The 22072-nt window shown below is 42.2% G+C and overlaps 5 protein-coding genes and 1 pseudogene across 5 annotated transcripts; all 6 read right to left on the bottom strand.

Annotated features, from left to right (window-relative positions):
* Positions 1-92: 92 nt before the first annotated feature.
* Positions 93-961, bottom strand: LOC110381608 (uncharacterized). Its single transcript, XM_021341952.3, has 3 exons — positions 712-961; positions 398-577; positions 93-318 (listed from the first exon to the last, which is right to left on the bottom strand). The coding sequence occupies exons 1-3, from the start codon at positions 721-723 to the stop codon at positions 181-183; spliced, it is 330 nt and encodes a 109-aa protein (XP_021197627.3). The 5' UTR covers positions 724-961; the 3' UTR covers positions 93-180.
* A 2357-nt stretch (positions 962-3318) lies between these two features.
* Positions 3319-4027, bottom strand: LOC110381607 (uncharacterized). Its single transcript, XM_021341950.3, has 2 exons — positions 3869-4027; positions 3319-3674 (listed from the first exon to the last, which is right to left on the bottom strand). Exons 1-2 carry the CDS (start codon positions 3878-3880, stop codon positions 3375-3377), a joined length of 312 nt encoding a protein of 103 aa, XP_021197625.2. The 5' UTR covers positions 3881-4027; the 3' UTR covers positions 3319-3374.
* Positions 4028-7029: 3002 nt separating this feature from the next.
* Positions 7030-7744, bottom strand: LOC135117948 (chorion class B protein L11-like). Its single transcript, XM_064038610.1, has 2 exons — positions 7594-7744; positions 7030-7526 (listed from the first exon to the last, which is right to left on the bottom strand). The coding sequence occupies exons 1-2, from the start codon at positions 7603-7605 to the stop codon at positions 7113-7115; spliced, it is 426 nt and encodes a 141-aa protein (XP_063894680.1). The 5' UTR covers positions 7606-7744; the 3' UTR covers positions 7030-7112.
* Positions 7745-9782: 2038 nt separating this feature from the next.
* On the bottom strand, positions 9783-10362 carry LOC126055463 (chorion class B protein L11-like; annotated as a pseudogene).
* Positions 10363-14855: 4493 nt separating this feature from the next.
* On the bottom strand, positions 14856-15548 carry LOC110381606 (chorion class B protein L11). The gene is made up of 2 exons (XM_064038702.1): positions 15398-15548; positions 14856-15329 (listed from the first exon to the last, which is right to left on the bottom strand). The coding sequence occupies exons 1-2, from the start codon at positions 15407-15409 to the stop codon at positions 14916-14918; spliced, it is 426 nt and encodes a 141-aa protein (XP_063894772.1). The 5' UTR covers positions 15410-15548; the 3' UTR covers positions 14856-14915.
* Positions 15549-17535: 1987 nt separating this feature from the next.
* LOC135117992 (uncharacterized) lies at positions 17536-18089 on the bottom strand. Its single transcript, XM_064038703.1, is given in 3 exon segments — positions 17536-17880; positions 17882-18009; positions 18078-18089. Coding segments are annotated over 3 exon segments (423 nt in total). The 3' UTR covers positions 17536-17597.
* Between the last annotated feature and the right edge of the window lie 3983 nt (positions 18090-22072).

Here is a 22072-nt window from a genome sequence, read left to right as displayed (position 1 = left end):
ACGCTACTCCAGTAACGAACTCCCAAGATGTGGCATGGTGCAGACGTTCAGCTCAAGAGGGTGTTAAGAGACTCTTAGTAAAACTATGTAAGTATTGAAATATAAACTTTAATAATAACAAACTACAATAACTATTTATATACATTTGAACACATATTGTGGTGCTCCGACGCTGCATGGTCACCACCAGTCTGCGTATGCTGGCGCGTACGAGACGGACACGCGAGGAGCCACGTAGTGAGCCACTCGAGGTGCTACGTAGTGAGCCACGCGGGGTGCCACGTAGTGCGACGACACCACTCTGCTCACTGATACCACCTGCAACAATCATGAGTGCTCAGTGGAGGAAGGTGCTTTGTGGAGGCTGTTTGTCGTCATTGAATGAGAAGCACATTACCCGCGGTACGCTGACGATCTTCCTGACGGAGAGGACAGCAGGCTCGTGCACGATAGCGGCGGGCGCGGAGTACACGAGCGGCGCGCTGAGCGCCAGCCCGGCCGCCCAGCCCGAGCGCTTGTCGCGCCGCCCCGGCTCCGGCGCTGCCAGCGCACACGCCGCCAACACTACGATGCACAACTGAAACATGACCACCATATGTACGAAGTTACTAAGCGGTAAACAACCTAGGGAACTTGATGGAATAATAAAAGCTACTTAAGTTTCTACATGGAAAAAGATTTCAATTTACATAGTAGTTAGTGGACACTTACAAAACACTTCATGGCGATGATAGGCACGGTATATGAAGCGGCTGCTGGTACTGATGCCTCGGACAGATCCGCGCCGTAGTTATATACTTACGCACTGCGATTGGTTACAAAATTTCACAAAAACGTCGCCATTGTTGCTCAAGCTCATGTTTTATTGTAATGAAATAAACGTATCTGCGTGCGAGGAGTGACATCACAGTCGATCACGCGGAATCAGTAATGTCGGTACACACTCGCTGTCGCCCTCCCTAACGCTGGGAAGAACTTCAAATGATAGACATTCGGGCAGAACTTAAGCGTGTGGAACTTAAGTTAAGGAGTGTTAATACACTTCCAAATTCCAATATTGAGATGTAAGTCTGTGCTAATTATTGTTTCCACGCAGTTGTTCGAAGCGATAATTAGTATGACGATGTTAATGTACCGACTAATATGATGAATAAACAATGAAGCACTATGTATTACGTGAAGGTATGTGGAAGCAGGAAACGTCACGGGCGGTCATTAATTAGAGCAGGTGCGCACGCGCCGGCGCGCCGGTGACGGACGCCGCGCTGTCTGGCACGGTGTCCGTCAGCCACGGGATTAATGGCTCTGGGAACTGGGGGCTCCGCGGCAATTACCGCTTAGCTGCCAATGATAGCACTCACTGGAACGCTTTGTTATATTGCTGTGTACTGTGTGTAGTATAAGGCACGAAGCGTGTGCTACTTTGTTTACACAACTTTCTGTTGGTCCTCTATAAGATCGTAAAGCCTACAGGATTTTAGTTTAGACTTGTCACGTGTTTGTATATCTAGCTCGCCCTGCTACTCACTCATTAGCGCAATAATTTCAGTTCAATAGCCAAATAATATGTTTGTTTTGCTGCTTAAAAATAGCAAAATGGACGGATAATATTTCTCGGTGCTGAAGTGAAAACGACTGGCTCAGGATTCATCTCCAGAATAATAGCGAGTGATTCGAACAGAATCTTCCGCTCGGTCGGGATATAAGATCTGCACTCGCGGCAAACTATAACTTTGCTCACGTTATCGCGTGTAACACAAATAATATATTCCATATAAACGACATTGGCACACATACGAGCTGATACTGTTTTTGCACCGACAGTATTATCAAGTCGACGTAACATTCCTGATTGAAGAATATCTATCGCTGTCTTTACACCTCTACTGTATCAATTAGCCATCAGTTATGAACACGAGCTAGGCATACAGCACGCGACTCATTTAGGACATTCAGTTAATTGGATACCTCATGCACTGTATATTAATAATTGTAGTAGCGTTCGTTAATCGAGTGCTACCGGATATATTGCATTCAGTACACTTTACACTGTAAATGAGGAACTGTTACGATTGTGGCGTGCGGCTAATATTGAAAGTCGATGAGCAATCAATGAAATGGCTGTCCAATAAAACTAAACTGAGCAGCTGCAGTTTGTACGCGAGCTGTGTATAATAAGCGCTGATGAACATCTCCGTCGCCTCTACACTGAACAGTACAAGTTCTGCGTAGTCAGCTGAGCCGGGCTGCAGATCTACAAAGGTTGTAGCAATAATAATGTCGTAGTCGGACAGTACAACCTGCCATGTTACATTACGGCTATCCCTTATCAAAAACAGGGCTGTTTGAAATCGCATCTGAAGGCTGAAAATTCCGAATTTGGTTTTCATGCCGACACCTCAACACCAAGAAGCTGATAACCGATGAACTGAACCGACTTAGAAGTTTAACATCATCCAACTACATTTTTTTTGGACATTTCGAAAAACATGAACGAAATATAGTACCTAAGCTATTGATACCTGTGTAGAGATTTATTTAAAAAAAAAACACGTTCAGTGTGCCTGCTCAGTAGCAGAAGGCAATCTGTCACATAAGCGTTATCGAATAGTTTTCCGATAGGCACCTCCAACTATCTAGATATTTATGAACTTGTCGTTTTACCGCCCTTTCACCAGCATTATGTGTGAACTACTGTCCGCTTCGGGATAAAATAAAGCTCATATAAAGAGCAGATAGTATATATATATATAGCTTCCTAACAGTGTAATAATGATTCAAATCTGTTAAGTAGTTCCTGAGTCTAGTCGATTCAAACCAACAAATATAATCATATATTCCTCTTTACATATTAGCATAGAAGTACCTATTAAGTATAAGTTATAAGATCGTTCTGTTATAAAGCATCCAATTCAATATATTGATGGGATTACTTAGTTTATTTCATTACTGATTGTGTTTCTCGTGATCTTTGTGTATATAAGAACCTGCTACTTAGGATTGCTTACGCGTTGCGTTGCTAGTAATACACTGCAATTATTGAACAGGCGTTTATGTTTAAAGTAAAGCCCAAATAGTACCTAGACCACATGCGCATCCTGTTTCGCTACGTCTAAGACCATTAGTCTGTACAGTAGCAGCCTAGCAGGTTACGTTACCATCTCAGCATCCAGTAGGTACCTGCGCAGATTCGCCACATTACAGAGCATTTCGTTTATTTGTCATTGGAAATGCTATGGTATTTCTTGCCAAAAAGAGACATCGCCCATTTAACTCCAATCAAGGGATTCATTCGTTATAAAGGATACTACAAAAGGCTTGAAAAATAAAGTTATTTATTATAAAGAAACGCAGTACCTTATCCTAAGCCTTGTTCACCACCAGCCGTGGTGCGCGTGCTCCGTGTGCACAGGCACCACCTTCTTGACGGTGATGAGCTTGGGCTCGGAGATGACCTTACGCACGTGCACCACCTGCGGCACCGTCACCTCGCGCGGCACCTGCACCACCTTCTGCACCGTCACCACCTTGGTGTGCGGCTGCCAGCCCCCGTGCCAGCCCCCCCAGCCGGGCTCCACGCCCCAGCTGGGCTGCACGCCCCAGCCGTGGCTGCGCTTGGTGCGCGCCGCCGCCTCGCCCGCCAGCGCCGCCACCAGCACCACGCACAAGATCACCTGCACACAAACACACGCACTCTTGTCTCACGCTCAACACAATATCAAACAATTCATTGCTCAAGAGTTCTATGATGACGTATGTCATATAGAGAATATGATGTGTTTCACGACGTTCGACTGTTATAGAAGTGGAAATGTTAATATAACATTGTTATATAGTTAACAAATGTGGAGATGGATGTGGTACTTACAAAGTTTTTCATGTTGTTTTCTTAATGAAAGAGGTTGTCGAATGATGTCCGCTTCGCATTTTCTTACATTATATAGGCTAGACTGCGCTGACGCATCTCATCTTGGACACCCAGAAACACTCACACATACAACAGTTAGGTACCCACACATACAAAAAAATATGAAGAAGTATCAGCACAAGAGCATTATCTTGCTTTGTTCAAATTGATTACTAATTCGGTAACATTACAATAAATGTATGGAAATATGACGATAAATTATGTAAATATAAGATTCACACATATCGGAGCGCCGAGCGAAGTGCAGCGCGAGCGTGTCTCGGCCCGCGAGTGCTCCTGCTGTCCCTCTGATGTAGTCGCACTAGCGAAGGACTAGCTAATACTGCAGAATAGTCATTGAAACAAGTGAAATGCGCTCAGAAGTCCCTTATTCAAGAAAGCCGGACGGAGCCTTTTTCTAAAGTTGACAGATGCGATGTATTTCAAAATGCTACAACGCGCTCAGCTGCGCTCGTGTCGGTGTGAGGAGGACCACCCGGTGAATCTGCATTTCAAGTTTGCATGACATTCGCAACTAGACGCGGTTACATAATTAGATATGATCTTCTGCGCAGGCGGGTCCTGGCGGCGGAGTGACTGCGCAGGCGCGGCATGCTAGCCACTCGGTGGGTGGCTCTGCGAGGGTGCACAACGTACAAACGGCTGTAAGGGATTTCTTAGAATGCATTTCACATTTCAATCTCACAATTTCGTGTTGTAGTCGGTCGCGTGATCAAGACTTCTAGAATTACGTGCTACATAGTGGACAGTGGCTTCATGGATTCTATACATAATAGTGAAATATGCTCGTAGTACACAAAAGGAAATGTTCAGTTATTTTTCCCCGCAACTCTTAAATAGAACAAAACCTTCAAATTGCAATTTGGTCGCGACAAAATATTGCTATCGTTGTTGTACTCGAGTTTTGCAATGGGTATGTGTTGGTGATTGTAAGAAGATGCTGACCATTTAAATGGCGTACCAACACAATGCATTTTATTGCTAATATTGAAATAGTCGCCATGTTAGATAGTTCACAATTATTTTACCTCCGTTAGCTAGTAGCTGACATAAAATAAAGCAGTGCAAGCACAGTGGTAGGTATTTGGTTCTCTGCTCCATTCGGGGGCTTGGGAGCGCACGCCGATTAATGTCGGTTTAAATATGTATTCATATTGTGTCAGAGTTGTTGTTCTTGTCATTATGAACGTAAAGCTCGGCACAACATATGTAACAGCAGGCGGTGGATCGTTCTGCGATTACTAAACTAACTCCGAGAATGGCTCGGAGTCCGCTGCATCATAACTAGAAGACATTGTTATAAATATGTAGGCGTGTGCCAAGATCAGGCTCCAAGCCAATCTAGACAGCGTTTGCACATTTCCTGCTCGACCGACCGATTTGATTTGTAATCTATAGTCATAGTTACATTCACTATGCGAGATATAGTTCAAACAAAATAGACCTGCGATTAACAGCTAGAGCTTGCTCTTGAGCAAATAGATGGCATTGCGTTTATAAAACAGTGAAAGAAACTGTCGGTTAATAACAATTGCCAAGCGCGCATCCGCGAATGCGTGCGCGCAGCATAGAGAAGGCTCTTGCATCTAATGCAATATAGTTTCGATACAAAAATGTTTAAATACATACATTAATTATAATACAGGTGTACAAGCAAATACTTTATAAGTCATGCATTATGATTAATTGGGAAACCATGACATTTTTTTATTTTTCGAGCTTAGAGGGCGCGTCAAACCTGTCCTGCAGCAACAATAGCTTTATTTAGGAAAGCGTCGCACCCGCCCGCAATCCTGTTAGATGGCAGACAACTTAACGTGACGATTATTGCCATATAAGTAGGTACAGCTGTAGTAAACTAGCGCCCATCACGTTTTACCGCAATCGTGTTAACTTTTATCTCAGTTCAGGCTGTCCGTATCAGACGAGCCCAATACCATTCACAAAATGGCAATATCTACCTTGACGAAGTTTAGTGACAGTGATCCACTCGAGGACTCGATCCCACAACGGCAAGCTGGTCTCTAACAGTCACAGAGTCATATATCAATTTAAACGTTTGTCAATAAACTACCAACTCGCGACGAACTTACGAGTGCTTGCATCCGTCATGCTCTACCTCCTAGCTAAGTTATTTCCAATCTGTACTGAAGTAATTGCGCTGAAAGTAACAGACAAACCTTGTACCTTGTTCATCAATGTAACGTAAGTTACACTAGTAGTATCGTATGACAGAGTTTGTAGTGCACAATCACACGTTGCGAGGTGTGAGTAAGGGGGTATCTTACAGTTTGGAAATGTGATGCGCGCGTCATGTGGACCAATGTCTAGCAGTGAGCGCGGCACTGGCTGCTGCCTAGCTACTCGGAGTAGGACAGACCAGGCCTGGGCTGCCGACGCATGCCTACGCATTTCCTTTTTTATTGAATGTTACATTCAGACCTCCCTCCATCAGAACCTTAATAACTTCCCTGTCCAATGAGTCGTATATGATACACGCCGATTGTTTAACTAAAGAGAGAATTAAAAATATCTCAATTTGATTTTGGTTGTATATTTTTAACATCAATGAATAATTTAATTTATACGGAAATTGCAGTCAGTCAGAAGTATTACTATGTGCATGTATGCATTTTAATTTTGAGTGTGTGATACAATTTATTTGTAGAATATAAATCTCATAAAGGGGTACGAGATGACAAATCATTCAGAGGAAATTGTGACATCAGTTTTAAATTAATTCTGTACGTAATGGAATTAGAATAGTGCCCTTTCCATATCAGTAGACAATTATTATATAATATGTTGCCATACTGCTACGAGGGCGTTGCCAAACAAATGACAAAAATATTTGCAGTTATGTTAGTTTGACGAGTCTTTTAAGTAAATGTGAATTGATGTGAGTCACCCATATTCATAAGTAAACAAAATGGTGTTATGTTCTCTTTTTGCTCACTTTTTTATCATTGCTAGTGAATTTTTGAAATTGTAATGTTAATTCTTTTCAATTTCTAATTGCTATGCCCACATAATGGAACGGCTTCCTGTATCTGCATTAAGCGCAAATATCTGTCGTCATAAGGACGTAGGTGTGTACTTAGTTTTCATAAAAAAACGTTTTATAAAGTTAAATATATTTTATTTACAGTTTGTACATTAACTAGAGAGTCGGTGACTAGAGTGTTCACCACCAGCCGGAGCCGCCGTGTCCGCCGGAGGAGATGCCGCCGGAGGAGTAGCCCGAGGAGTAGCCGATGGAGCCGGAGGAGTAGCCGCCGCCGAGGGAGCCGCCGTACCCGCCGGAGACGGGCACGACCTGCTTGACGGTGACCACCTGCGGCACGGAGACGATCTTGCGCACGTTGACCACCTGCGGCACGGTGACCTCGCGCTGCACGTTCACCACCTTGTTGACGGCGACCACCTGGGCAGCGGGCGCGGAGTAGCCACCGGAGTAGCCGCCGGAGAGGCCGCCGGAGTAGCCGCCGGACAGGCCGCCGGAGTAGCCGCCCAGGGAGCCGCTCCAGCCGCTGCTGTAGCCGCGCTTCTCGCGCACCGCGGCGCTCGCCGCCACCGCCACCAGCGCGCACAGGACGATCTGGAACAGAGTTACATGCTGAGCACTGCACCGCACACTGCGCACCACACGCACACACTCTACTCACGAAGGCTTTCATGTTGACTTGCTTGTTGCTGCGTCTGTGCTGCCGAGCGCTCGCCGCCGCGCTATATACTCGCGCGCAGCCGCGCTTGCGCAATGCGCCGCCGCGGGAGCACACGCAGCGCGACCGGGTAAGGAAAGCCACTTGTATGAAGCTCGGTTCCTGAATTCAGTTCTGAAAACTTTGATATTAGTAGAAGTTTCTTGTAGGCAAGTACATGTAAAGACAAATGCATGATAAAGACAATGCTAGCGATAGTAGGTAGATTTCAAATGCCAGTTTTGTGAGTGTAAGCTCATGTGTTCTATCTGGCTGAGTCTGTTTTCTTGTTTTGTTTGGCTACGAGTTTTACGATTAACGTTATAATTAAGACAGCTGAACAGAGTTTAAGTACTTGAAAACGATTAACTATAAGCAATTTTTTTAACAAACAAGTACGGAGTATAATTGCGAGAGATATATTATGTCTTGCACATTTTCGGTATTGACAGAAAGGAAATGGGTAATTCGTCGGGGCGGGGCAAAAAACTGTTCTTAATTCGACATTAGTAAGGCCCCATACATATTGAATATTTGAATACTATTTACTGTAGAGAAAAATACACTATTATTTTATTATTTAAGATTTTATGTGAAAGTTATTCAATAAACAATTGCAACTTCCAAACGGCTTATCGTTATTACACCTTGTAACTACAGCGTTTGTGTGGAAAGGACTTTATGCTGTTTACGTGGAACAATAGAAACAAAGTGAAAATATGCAGTACCTACTCGTTAGGTAAATAAAACAGGGTGTAGCGTTAGGCAGTGTTGTTATAATAAATAACCAGACAAGTGACCTTAGAGTAACACTTTTATTAAATTAATTTGATTAATTCGTTGCTCCATGATGATGTTATTCACGATGAGATATAAACATTTTAGTACCTTCCCCTATGTTTAGGAGAGTGGAGACTCAATTTAGATGAATTTGTATATATCTATAATGTTAATATTAATATAGATTTAAATTATGAAATTAATATGATAAATAAAACCTAACCAGGAATTCTGAAAATCTGAAAATTATATCAATTTTTATAAATATGTTTATTTAATATACCTATTGAATAAGTGTGTGTATAAATAGGATAATTATTAGCTGTAGGTACGCAATAAAAGCATTGCAGAATTAACTTTTTTGCGCAATACTTAGTGGGCTTTTGAGTGGATACTCACCGAATGAACTAATTGTGGGCAGACGAAACCAGCTGTGTGTGAAGGATGACTCTATCTATACACACTCTCACCTATGCCTATAACTCAAGCTGCTACAAAAGGAAGTGTTTAAATAACTTAAATTGTAATGAAGTTTTTACATGCCTTATGGTAGCATATGGTCAATCCATATTTTGTTATATAGCTGTAAGGTCTTCCCATGTACCCATATTCGCAATAAATAAATGAATTTGAAAAAATAGGTATATCTTTAGAACTTGCCCATCTACATGTGCAACAGTTTTTGTAGTACAATGAGAACGGTAAACTAGGACCACAGTTCATACCATGAAATATTGGTAGGTAACCGTGTTGAACTAACAGTCTAAAGTCTTAAACAAGTTTTGGGTGTTTATTTTTTATAATGTCTATAGCTTGACGATTTGATCGTATAGTTATATATTTTCAGTCCCGCGCTCCGGACACGGGAGCAGTCCGCCTCCGCAGCGTTACGAGGAAACATTATGTCTTGGGAGCGAACCATCTATACATAATCTACTATGTGAAACATCACCAAAACCAATACTCGGCCAATGACTCGGCAAGTCAAATAACCTAATAATACATAGGTACGTATATTCACAACTTTGAATCATGCTCATTGATTAATGTACTGAAAAAACTCCGTAAAACGATTAGAGCTCTCATTACAGAAGCATAAAACTTGTTACTATTATTTTGAAAGTGGTTGAACTGATCCCTCAGGGTCTTAGTCCAAACTATCCAATGTGATCACTTATTAGAAGTAGTTCTTTGATTGTCAAGAGCAAACAATCTTGTATGAGCTTTTTGTGTTGAAGTTTACGGTTCATTAAAAAGATCCATGAAGTTGCTTACGAGGTTAACTGAAGTCAGGTGCTCGGTACTTCGAGAAATAACTTGCTATAGTTGGTGTTTGTAAACAATTCTATTTAATAAATAACATTTCAGGTTGTCGGTGACTAGAGTGTTCACCACCAGCCGGAGCCGCCGTGTCCGCCGGAGGAGATGCCGCCGGAGGAGTAGCCCGAGGTAGCCGATGGAGCCGGAGGAGTAGCCGCCGCCGAGGGAGCCGCCGTACCCGCCGGAGACGGGCACGACCTGCTTGACGGTGACCACCTGCGGCACGGAGACGATCTTGCGCACGTTGACCACCTGCGGCACGGTGACCTCGCGCTGCACGTTCACCACCTTGTTGACGGCGACCACCTGGGCAGCGGGCGCGGAGTAGCCACCGGAGTAGCCGCCGGAGAGGCCGCCGGAGTAGCCGCCGGACAGGCCGCCGGAGTAGCCGCCCAGGGAGCCGCTCCAGCCGCTGCTGTAGCCGCGCTTCTCGCGCACCGCGGCGCTCGCCGCCACCGCCACCAGCGCGCACAGGACGATCTGGAACAGAGTTACATGCTGAGCACTGCACCGCACACTGCGCACCACACGCCACACACTCTACTCACGAAGGCTTTCATGTTGACTTGCTTGTTGCTGCGTCTGTGCTGCCGAGCGCTCGCCGCCGCGCTATATACTCGCGCGCAGCCGCGCTTGCGCAATGCGCCGCCGCATGCACAACTCGTATGAAGGTTCGATGACACTTCCTTGTTGATGTTTACGCTGAAGCCTTTTCAAGGTCATTCAAAATTAGTTCAAAAACTAAAGCAAATGTTACATCTTATATTTAAACTTAAAGCGAATGAAGATCGCCCAAGAAAATAATCGTAAGACAACATGTCTAAGATAATTTTTAATTGATTTCGAAGAAGCCACGGTGCAAAATTCAACAGTACCTATGTTTTACTATTCTGGTCAAAATAGAGTTCTAGTACATATGATTCTTATACTTCATTGTTCGTATCTCAAGGAGCTTTTTCTTAAAATTGCGGTGGGATACACCAAAAGTATCGAGGGCTGTGGTGTCTAATATGAAATTATTTTTTTTTGGCCGCTTTGGTACCTAAGTGGCATTTGCACTACAAAAATTGGAACATGTTTCTAGGCTTTGATTATTTTAGGTCAACGGCAATATCAGAAGTGTAAGAAAAATCTACTAACTTTGACATTTCGAAAGAGCTTTTATAGGCCTATTTGAAATAAAAAAAAATTGAGTTTGAGTTTGAGTTCTCAAAAAAAAAGAAATTCGTGATTCGTGATAGGACTCGTGTACGCCCGCTACCGATATCCCCCATCACGCTCGGCTGTGCGGGCGTCACGGACCAATTTTCCAGACTTTCAATTGAATATCGTGCAAATCAAATTGTACGTAATTAATTTAAAATATTGAATTAAAAAAATAATTAAATAATACCAATAATTACCAAATTTATTAGGTAATTATTGCTTTGGATGTCCTTAAGGACTTTCTCTTGTATTTGGGATCACTGCGTAAGCCTGGGATCACTCCAGGTACATTACATATAGGTAATATGAATGAGTGGCAAGACTTTCTATGTGTTAACTTCATCTTTGCGACCATACACAAGTATCAGACATATGTCTGATATAACGAACAAATATTTACATTTGTTTCGGTGTGACACGTGAAAGCATAAGATGATTTAGATATGTAGCTGGAAGAATAAAATTAATCTAGGTATTGGAATAGGTAATTAATTGCGACCGCGAGAAAACATTGGAAATTGCGTAAAATGTTTGTGTGATGATAGTATAAATAATGTAGCGTGTGCTGTCGATACATAACATGTGCATACATTAACATTGAGTAACAGTTCAACTTGACTTTGTGTACACGCGTGTGAGATGCACTAGTTTGTGCCCCACTGTGACCTCCGGCGAACGCATCGCGGCGGCATATATTGCGTCATGGTTAAACAAAATTCAAAAATGTATAGCACTTCCTGTAACCTGGGTGCAAAATCTAGCCTTTTGCTAGGTACTGTTTATACTGATATGGGCCTTGATGCCAGAAATAAATGGAAAGAATATAGAATATGTAATAGGGTAATATAATAATAGGTTGATCCGGTGGTTGTAATTTTTTAAAGAAATTAGTGATCTGTTTTCAGTCGGTTTGATACCAGCTAAATACCTGATCCATTCATCTTTATACTGATTTATGAGCCCAAAAAAATATCTTCCGACCAAAAGTTTGCAGAGTGATACTCTAAATAATAATAAAAAAACTTTTTCACATGTGTGGTTGGCACGCTCTATCTACACCTATCTTCACTGAATGGACTTTTTTTATCTGCTTGAATAAGGTGGTATGGGTAAGATGTGTGCTACCAAACATGATTAAATTTTTACCTACTTGTGTTTTTTAATATAAAGAATTTTGTTCTTGAATTTAAGAGCCCAGCTCTTGTCGGTGCAGCTTCGTCCATTTACGCATATCTAGCGCCAACTCCTGAACTTCCTTATACGTCACAACATTCACCTTCTCTTTAATTTGCTTCATGTAGCTGTACCTTTACGACCCCTTCCCTCTTTAATAATTCGACTTTCCCTTCCACGATGTTTTTGATAAAATCGTCGTGACGTATAAGCTGTCTTTTACTTCCTATTATACAAAGAATTTTAAGTGTTCAATTTTATATAAATAATGACTACTTTCCGCCCGCGGCTTCACTCGCGTGGTGCGTTGATAAAAAGTAGCCTATATGTTAATCCAGGGTATCACTTATGTACATTACAAATTTCGACCAAATGGGTCCAGTCGTTTTTGCGTCAAAGAATAACAAACATACATTCTCACAATCTTTCACATTTATAATACTACTAGCTTCTGCCCGCGACTTCGTACGCGGATCCTGTCCCTTATGCCAGCGACTACGGGGTCAGCAAAATCAAAGATCATAAATAATGAGATATATTCACCGCAGGACATCTGAGGCTGAGTAGCGACCCCGCAGGGCTATATATACTGAGTTCTCCAGGGAGAGTATACTGTCCCCCATCTCCGGCCGGTCGGAGTGAACCATGACGGGGGTAGGTCTCACGCCTCTGGCTTGGCTGGCTTGGCCGTCCAGAGTGGAGTCGCTAGAGCAGGATTAGTAGCCCTGCTCGGAGGGTATGTGCCTCATGGTAAGCACAGGGAGCGCGTAATCTGCGTTTAAAGTCCGCCGAGGTATCCTCACCCTTCAGCCGCTCATGTCCCTGTTGCCCTCTTGTTGCTATTCAATGACTGATTCCCGGGGGCCCAGTAAGTGAGGTGGCGAGTCTCCACCTGCCATTTTACATGTACCTAATACATTGTCATCCACTAACATCCCACTCCATCACATCCATCCATCACAATAGCCCTAGTAGTTTTCCTCCACAGTTAGCAATAGTTCAGCACAGAACCGGGGATTGTCATTGGGTTCATTTCTATAGTGTATAAAGGGATAATCGTCGGTTTTGTGTCACCATTTCATTTAAGTTGTCTCAAAAGGGCATCAGCTTGTTGGCTTTGGCCCCACGTTTGCCACCCAAAAATTCGGAACTCTGTAGTCTCGAGGTCTGGAAGACATACATAATAATAATGAGATATAACGCAACAAAGTCGGAGAGTGGGGCTCGTGACGCCACGTCTAGGTATGTAAAATTTGTACTATAAGCAGTGACTTAACACGAAATTCAAGCGTTGTTGTATCTTCGTTATTATTTGTTTGTCAGAGAGAAAAGAAAATACGTGTCCATTATTTTAGGGTTATCTAAAAGACGGACTAATTACTTTTTTTGATTCACCATACCACCTATTTCATAACATTCATTTCTATACATCTCCTGGAGTTCCACATCAGGTGCTTTACATCTTCAATTTTTATAAGTCAACAGAGAGTGCTTATTAGATTGAACAACTTGTGCTCAAACGTCATACCTCTATATGCTATAGTCTAGCTGGGCCCCTGGAGTTCCACATCAGGTGTTTTAGATCTTCAATTTGTATAAGTCAATAGAAAGTGCTTATCAAATTGAACAACTTTTGCTAAAACGTCACACCTCTATATGCTATAGTCTAGCTGGGCCCCTGGAGTTCCACATCAGGTGTTTTAGATCTTCAATTTGTATAAATCAATAGAAAGTGCTTATCAAATTGAACAACTTTTGCTAAAACGTCATACCTGTATATGGTACAGAGAAGCTGGGCTCTTGGGGTTCCACATCAGGTTATCCAGATCTTCAAATTTATTATCTCAGCTGAAAATGCTCATCACATGAAACAATTTTTGTCATGGCACCATTTTTGTATCTCTTATAGTTTTGTTGGTCTGTTGGTGTTCTGCATCAGGTCTTCAAGTTTCGAAGATAAATTATAGCCTATATGTTGACCAGGCTTAATACTGATACAACAAAGAAAAAATAATTGAAATCCGTTCAGTAGTTCGGAAGATTAGCGTGTACAAACAAACAGACATACAGACATACAGACATGCAGACATACAGACATACAGACAAAATTTTTTTTTTGGATTTGTGCTCCATTACTGTTTCTAAACCCCACCCAATTATTATTTTTTTAATATATTCAATGTACAGACACAGTTTTTTTACAGATTTATTATATGTATAGACTAGTAGGACTAGTAGGACTAGTAGGGTAGGATAGTAGGATATTTGTAATATTTTGTATATTTTTTTATTGGTTCTTCAAACCATACGGACAGAATTGTGTTGCTGGGGAGTTTGTTCCACCACTTCTTTTTCCCAGCAAAAACATATAGGAAGTGGTGAAGGGCGGGCGTTTTGGGAGCTGTCTTTTGTAAATTTGAACTTTGAAAAGCGCAGATTTTCAGCCTACTTTGAATTAATGGCTTTTTATCTTGAAGAAATTTGCTCAAATCCGTTTACCTTTTGCAAAGAGTTGGTACCTACCTACCTTCAACAACTGAAGTAAGTAATCAGTCATATTCGGTTCAGTATTTTTTATAAACTTCGGAAAGCTCAGAAATAAGTATAATAAGTATACTAGACCGTACTGTAGATATGTCATCTTGTTCGTTTTCGTTTATTGTCGTATGTGTTTGGGGTGAGCATTGCGGGCATGACTGAGTTGAGCATTATGGGCAACGCCAGGAGGTATGCAAGAAAATGTTGCATAAAATTAAATATTTTATTTACAGTTTGTACATTAACTAGAGAGTCGGTGACTAGAGTGTTCACCACCAGCCGGAGCCGCCGTGTCCGCCGGAGGAGATGCCGCCGGAGGAGTAGCCCGAGGAGTAGCCGATGGAGCCGGAGGAGTAGCCGCCGCCGAGGGAGCCGCCGTACCCGCCGGAGACGGGCACGACCTGCTTGACGGTGACCACCTGCGGCACGGAGACGATCTTGCGCACGTTGACCACCTGCGGCACGGTGACCTCGCGCTGCACGTTCACCACCTTGTTGACGGCGACCACCTGGGCAGCGGGCGCGGAGTAGCCACCGGAGTAGCCGCCGGAGAGGCCGCCGGAGTAGCCGCCGGACAGGCCGCCGGAGTAGCCGCCCAGGGAGCCGCTCCAGCCGCTGCTGTAGCCGCGCTTCTCGCGCACCGCGGCGCTCGCCGCCACCGCCACCAGCGCGCACAGGACGATCTGGAACAGAGTTACATGCTGAGCACTGCACCGCACACTGCGCACCACACGCCACACACTCTACTCACGAAGGCTTTCATGTTGACTTGCTTGTTGCTGCGTCTGTGCTGCCGAGCGCTCGCCGCCGCGCTATATACTCGCGCGCAGCCGCGCTTGCGCAATGCGCCGCCGCGGGAGCACACGCAGCGCGACCGGGTAAGGAAAGCCACTTGTATGAAGCTCGGTTCCTGAATTCAGTTCTGAAAACTTTGATATTAGTAGAAGTTTCTTGTAGGCAAGTACATGTAAAGACAAATGCATGATAAAGACAATGCTAGCGATAGTAGGTAGATTTCAAATGCCAGTTTTGTGAGTGTAAGCTCATGTGTTCTATCTGGCTGAGTCTGTTTTCTTGTTTTGTTTGGCTACGAGTTTTACGATTAACGTTATAATTAAGACAGCTGAACAGAGTTTAAGTACTTGAAAACGATTAACTATAAGCAATTTTTTTAACAAACAAGTACGGAGTATAATTGCGAGAGATATATTATGTCTTGCACATTTTCGGTATTGACAGAAAGGAAATGGGTAATTCGTCGGGCGGGGCAAAAACTGTTCTTAATTCGACATTAGTAAGGCCCCATACATATTGAATATTTGAATACTATTTACTGTAGAGAAAATACACTATTATTTTATTATTTAAGATTTTATGTGAAAGTTATTCAATAAACAATTGCAACTTCCAAACGGCTTATCGTTATTACACCTTGTAACTACAGCGTTTGTGTGGAAAGGACTTTATGCTGTTTACGTGGAACAATAGAAACAAAGTGAAAATATGCAGTACCTACTCGTTAGGTAAATAAAACAGGGTGTAGCGTTAGGCAGTGTTGTTATAATAAATAACCAGACAAGTGACCTTAGAGTAACACTTTTATTAAATTAATTTGATTAATTCGTTGCTCCATGATGATGTTATTCACGATGAGATATAAACATTTTAGTACCTTCCCCTATGTTTAGGAGAGTGGAGACTCAATTTAGATGAATTTGTATATATCTATAATGTTAATATTAATATAGATTTAAATTATGAAATTAATATGATAAATAAAACCTAACCAGGAATTCTGAAAATCTGAAAATTATATCAATTTTTATAAATATGTTTATTTAATATACCTATTGAATAAGTGTGTGTATAAATAGGATAATTATTAGCTGTAGGTACGCAATAAAAGCATTGCAGAATTAACTTTTTTGCGCAATACTTAGTGGGCTTTTGAGTGGATACTCACCGAATGAACTAATTGTGGGCAGACGAAACCAGCTGTGTGTGAAGGATGACTCTATCTATACACACTCTCACCTATGCCTATAACTCAAGCTGCTACAAAGGAAGTGTTTAAATAACTTAAATTGTAATGAAGTTTTTACATGCCTTATGGTAGCATATGGTCAATCCATATTTTGTTATATAGCTGTAAGGTCTTCCCATGTACCCATATTCGCAATAAATAAATGAATTTGAAAAAATAGGTATATCTTTAGAACTTGCCCATCTACATGTGCAACAGTTTTTGTAGTACAATGAGAACGGTAAACTAGGACCACAGTTCATACCATGAAATATTGGTAGGTAACCGTGTTGAACTAACAGTCTAAAGTCTTAAACAAGTTTTGGGTGTTTATTTTTTATAATGTCTATAGCTTGACGATTTGATCGTATAGTTATATATTTTCAGTCCCGCGCTCCGGACACGGGAGCAGTCCGCCTCCGCAGCGTTACGAGGAAACATTATGTCTTGGGAGCGAACCATCTATACATAATCTACTATGTGAAACATCACCAAAACCAATACTCGGCCAATGACTCGGCAAGTCAAATAACCTAATAATACATAGGTACGTATATTCACAACTTTGAATCATGCTCATTGATTAATGTACTGAAAAAACTCCGTAAAACGATTAGAGCTCTCATTACAGAAGCATAAAACTTGTTACTATTATTTTGAAAGTGGTTGAACTGATCCCTCAGGGTCTTAGTCCAAACTATCCAATGTGATCACTTATTAGAAGTAGTTCTTTGATTGTCAAGAGCAAACAATCTTGTATGAGCTTTTTGTGTTGAAGTTTACGGTTCATTAAAAAGATCCATGAAGTTGCTTACGAGGTTAACTGAAGTCAGGTGCTCGGTACTTCGAGAAATAACTTGCTATAGTTGGTGTTTGTAAACAATTCTATTTAATAAATAACATTTCAGGTTGTCGGTGACTAGAGTGTTCACCACCAGCCGGAGCCGCCGTGTCCGCCGGAGGAGATGCCGCCGGAGGAGTAGCCCGAGGAGTAGCCGATGGAGCCGGAGGAGTAGCCGCCGCCGAGGGAGCCGCCGTACCCGCCGGAGACGGGCACGACCTGCTTGACGGTGACCACCTGCGGCACGGAGACGATCTTGCGCACGTTGACCACCTGCGGCACGGTGACCTCGCGCTGCACGTTCACCACCTTGTTGACGGCGACCACCTGGGCAGCGGGCGCGGAGTAGCCACCGGAGTAGCCGCCGGAGGCCGCCGGAGTAGCCGCCGGACAGGCCGCCGGAGTAGCCGCCCAGGGAGCCGCTCCAGCCGCTGCTGTAGCCGCGCTTCTCGCGCACCGCGGCGCTCGCCGCCACCGCCACCAGCGCGCACAGGACGATCTGGAACAGAGTTACATGCTGAGCACTGCACCGCACACTGCGCACCACACGCCACACACTCTACTCACGAAGGCTTTCATGTTGACTTGCTTGTTGCTGCGTCTGTGCTGCCGAGCGCTCGCCGCCGCGCTATATACTCGCGCGCAGCCGCGCTTGCGCAATGCGCCGCCGCATGCACAACTCGTATGAAGGTTCGATGACACTTCCTTGTTGATGTTTACGCTGAAGCCTTTTCAAGGTCATTCAAAATTAGTTCAAAAACTAAAGCAAATGTTACATCTTATATTTAAACTTAAAGCGAATGAAGATCGCCCAAGAAAATAATCGTAAGACAACATGTCTAAGATAATTTTTAATTGATTTCGAAGAAGCCACGGTGCAAAATTCAACAGTACCTATGTTTTACTATTCTGGTCAAAATAGAGTTCTAGTACATATGATTCTTATACTTCATTGTTCGTATCTCAAGGAGCTTTTTCTTAAAATTGCGGTGGGATACACCAAAAGTATCGAGGGCTGTGGTGTCTAATATGAAATTATTTTTTTTTGGCCGCTTTGGTACCTAAGTGGCATTTGCACTACAAAAATTGGAACATGTTTCTAGGCTTTGATTATTTTAGGTCAACGGCAATATCAGAAGTGTAAGAAAAATCTACTAACTTTGACATTTCGAAAGAGCTTTTATAGGCCTATTTGAAATAAAAAAAAATTGAGTTTGAGTTTGAGTTCTCAAAAAAAAAAAAGAAATTCGTGATTCGTGATAGGACTCGTGTACGCCCCGCTACCGATATCCCCCATCACGCTCGGCTGTGCGGGCGTCACGGACCAATTTTCCAGACTTTCAATTGAATATCGTGCAAATCAAATTGTACGTAATTAATTTAAAATATTGAATTAAAAAAATAATTAAATAATACCAATAATTACCAAATTTATTAGGTAATTATTGCTTTGGATGTCCTTAAGGACTTTCTCTTGTATTTGGGATCACTGCGTAAGCCTGGGATCACTCCAGGTACATTACATATAGGTAATATGAATGAGTGGCAAGACTTTCTATGTGTTAACTTCATCTTTGCGACCATACACAAGTATCAGACATATGTCTGATATAACGAACAAATATTTACATTTGTTTCGGTGTGACACGTGAAAGCATAAGATGATTTAGATATGTAGCTGGAAGAATAAAATTAATCTAGGTATTGGAATAGGTAATTAATTGCGACCGCGAGAAAACATTGGAAATTGCGTAAAATGTTTGTGTGATGATAGTATAAATAATGTAGCGTGTGCTGTCGATACATAACATGTGCATACATTAACATTGAGTAACAGTTCAACTTGACTTTGTGTACACGCGTGTGAGATGCACTAGTTTGTGCCCCACTGTGACCTCCGGCGAACGCATCGCGGCGGCATATATTGCGTCATGGTTAAACAAAAATTCAAAAAAATGTATAGCACTTCCTGTAACCTGGGTGCAAAATCTAGCCTTTTGCTAGGTACTGTTTATACTGATATGGGCCTTGATGCCAGAAATAAATGGAAAGAATATAGAATATGTAATAGGGTAATATAATAATAGGTTGATCCGGTGGTTGTAATTTTTTTTAAAGAAATTAGTGATCTGTTTTCAGTCGGTTTGATACCAGCTAAATACCTGATCCATTCATCTTTATACTGATTTATGAGCCCAAAAAAATATCTTCCGACCAAAAGTTTGCAGAGTGATACTCTAAATAATAATAAAAAAACTTTTTCACATGTGTGGTTGGCACGCTCTATCTACACCTATCTTCACTGAATGGACTTTTTTTATCTGCTTGAATAAGGTGGTATGGGTAAGATGTGTGCTACCAAACATGATTAAATTTTTACCTACTTGTGTTTTTTAATATAAAGAATTTTGTTCTTGAATTTAAGAGCCCAGCTCTTGTCGGTGCAGCTTCGTCCATTTACGCATATCTAGCGCCAACTCCTGAACTTCCTTATACGTCACAACATTCACCTTCTCTTTAATTTGCTTCATGTAGCTGTACCTTTTACGACCCCTTCCCCTCTTTAATAATTCGACTTTCCCTTCCACGATGTTTTTGATAAAATCGTCGTGACGTATAAGCTGTCTTTTACTTCCTATTATACAAAGAATTTTAAGTGTTCAATTTTATATAAATAATGACTACTTTCCGCCCGCGGCTTCACTCGCGTGGTGCGTTGATAAAAAGTAGCCTATATGTTAATCCAGGGTATCACTTATGTACATTACAAATTTCGACCAAATGGGTCCAGTCGTTTTTGCGTCAAAGAATAACAAACATACATCCATACATTCTCACAATCTTTCACATTTATAATACTACTAGCTTCTGCCCGCGACTTCGTACGCGGATCCTGTCCCTTATGCCAGCGACTACGGGGTCAGCAAAATCAAAGATCATAAATAATGAGATATATTCACCGCAGGACATCTGAGGCTGAGTAGCGACCCCGCAGGGCTATATATACTGAGTTCTCCAGGGAGAGTATACTGTCCCCCATCTCCGGCCGGTCGGAGTGAACCATGACGGGGGTAGGTCTCACGCCTCTGGCTTGGCTGGCTTGGCCGTCCAGAGTGGAGTCGCTAGAGCAGGATTAGTAGCCCTGCTCGGAGGGTATGTGCCTCATGGTAAGCACAGGGAGCGCGTAATCTGCGTTTAAAGTCCGCCGAGGTATCCTCACCCTTCAGCCGCTCATGTCCCTGTTGCCCTCTTGTTGCTATTCAATGACTGATTCCCGGGGGCCCAGTAAGTGAGGTGGCGAGTCTCCACCTGCCATTTTTACATGTACCTAATACATTGTCATCCACTAACATCCCACTCCATCACATCCATCCATCACAATAGCCCTAGTAGTTTTCCTCCACAGTTAGCAATAGTTCAGCACAGAACCGGGGATTGTCATTGGGTTCATTTCTATAGTGTATAAAGGGATAATCGTCGGTTTTGTGTCACCATTTCATTTAAGTTGTCTCAAAAGGGCATCAGCTTGTTGGCTTTGGCCCCACGTTTGCCACCCAAAAATTCGGAACTCTGTAGTCTCGAGGTCTGGAAGACATACATAATAATAATGAGATATAACGCAACAAAGTCGGAGAGTGGGGGCTCGTGACGCCACGTCTAGGTATGTAAAATTTGTACTATAAGCAGTGACTTAACACGAAATTCAAGCGTTGTTGTATCTTCGTTATTATTTGTTTGTCAGAGAGAGAAAAGAAAAATACGTGTCCATTATTTTAGGGTTATCTAAAAGACGGACTAATTACTTTTTTTGATTCACCATACCACCTATTTCATAACATTCATTTCTATACATCTCCTGGAGTTCCACATCAGGTGCTTTACATCTTCAATTTTTATAAGTCAACAGAGAGTGCTTATTAGATTGAACAACTTGTGCTCAAACGTCATACCTCTATATGCTATAGTCTAGCTGGGCCCCTGGAGTTCCACATCAGGTGTTTTAGATCTTCAATTTGTATAAGTCAATAGAAAGTGCTTATCAAATTGAACAACTTTTGCTAAAACGTCACACCTCTATATGCTATAGTCTAGCTGGGCCCCTGGAGTTCCACATCAGGTGTTTTAGATCTTCAATTTGTATAAATCAATAGAAAGTGCTTATCAAATTGAACAACTTTTGCTAAAACGTCATACCTGTATATGGTACAGAGAAGCTGGGCTCTTGGGGTTCCACATCAGGTTATCCAGATCTTCAAATTTATTATCTCAGCTGAAAATGCTCATCACATGAAACAATTTTTGTCATGGCACCATTTTTGTATCTCTTATAGTTTTGTTGGTCTGTTGGTGTTCTGCATCAGGTCTTCAAGTTTCGAAGATAAATTATAGCCTATATGTTGACCAGGCTTAATACTGATACAACAAAGAAAAAATAATTGAAATCCGTTCAGTAGTTCGGAAGATTAGCGTGTACAAACAAACAGACATACAGACATACAGACATGCAGACATACAGACATACAGACAAAATTTTTTTTTTGGATTTGTGCTCCATTACTGTT

Source organism: Helicoverpa armigera, chromosome 16, assembly GCF_030705265.1.
Source record: "Helicoverpa armigera isolate CAAS_96S chromosome 16, ASM3070526v1, whole genome shotgun sequence".
NCBI classification, from domain to species: Eukaryota; Metazoa; Arthropoda; class Insecta; order Lepidoptera; family Noctuidae; genus Helicoverpa; species Helicoverpa armigera.
The sequence above is the reverse complement of the archived record's forward strand: the minus strand, read 5'-3'. Positions and strand labels throughout refer to the sequence as shown.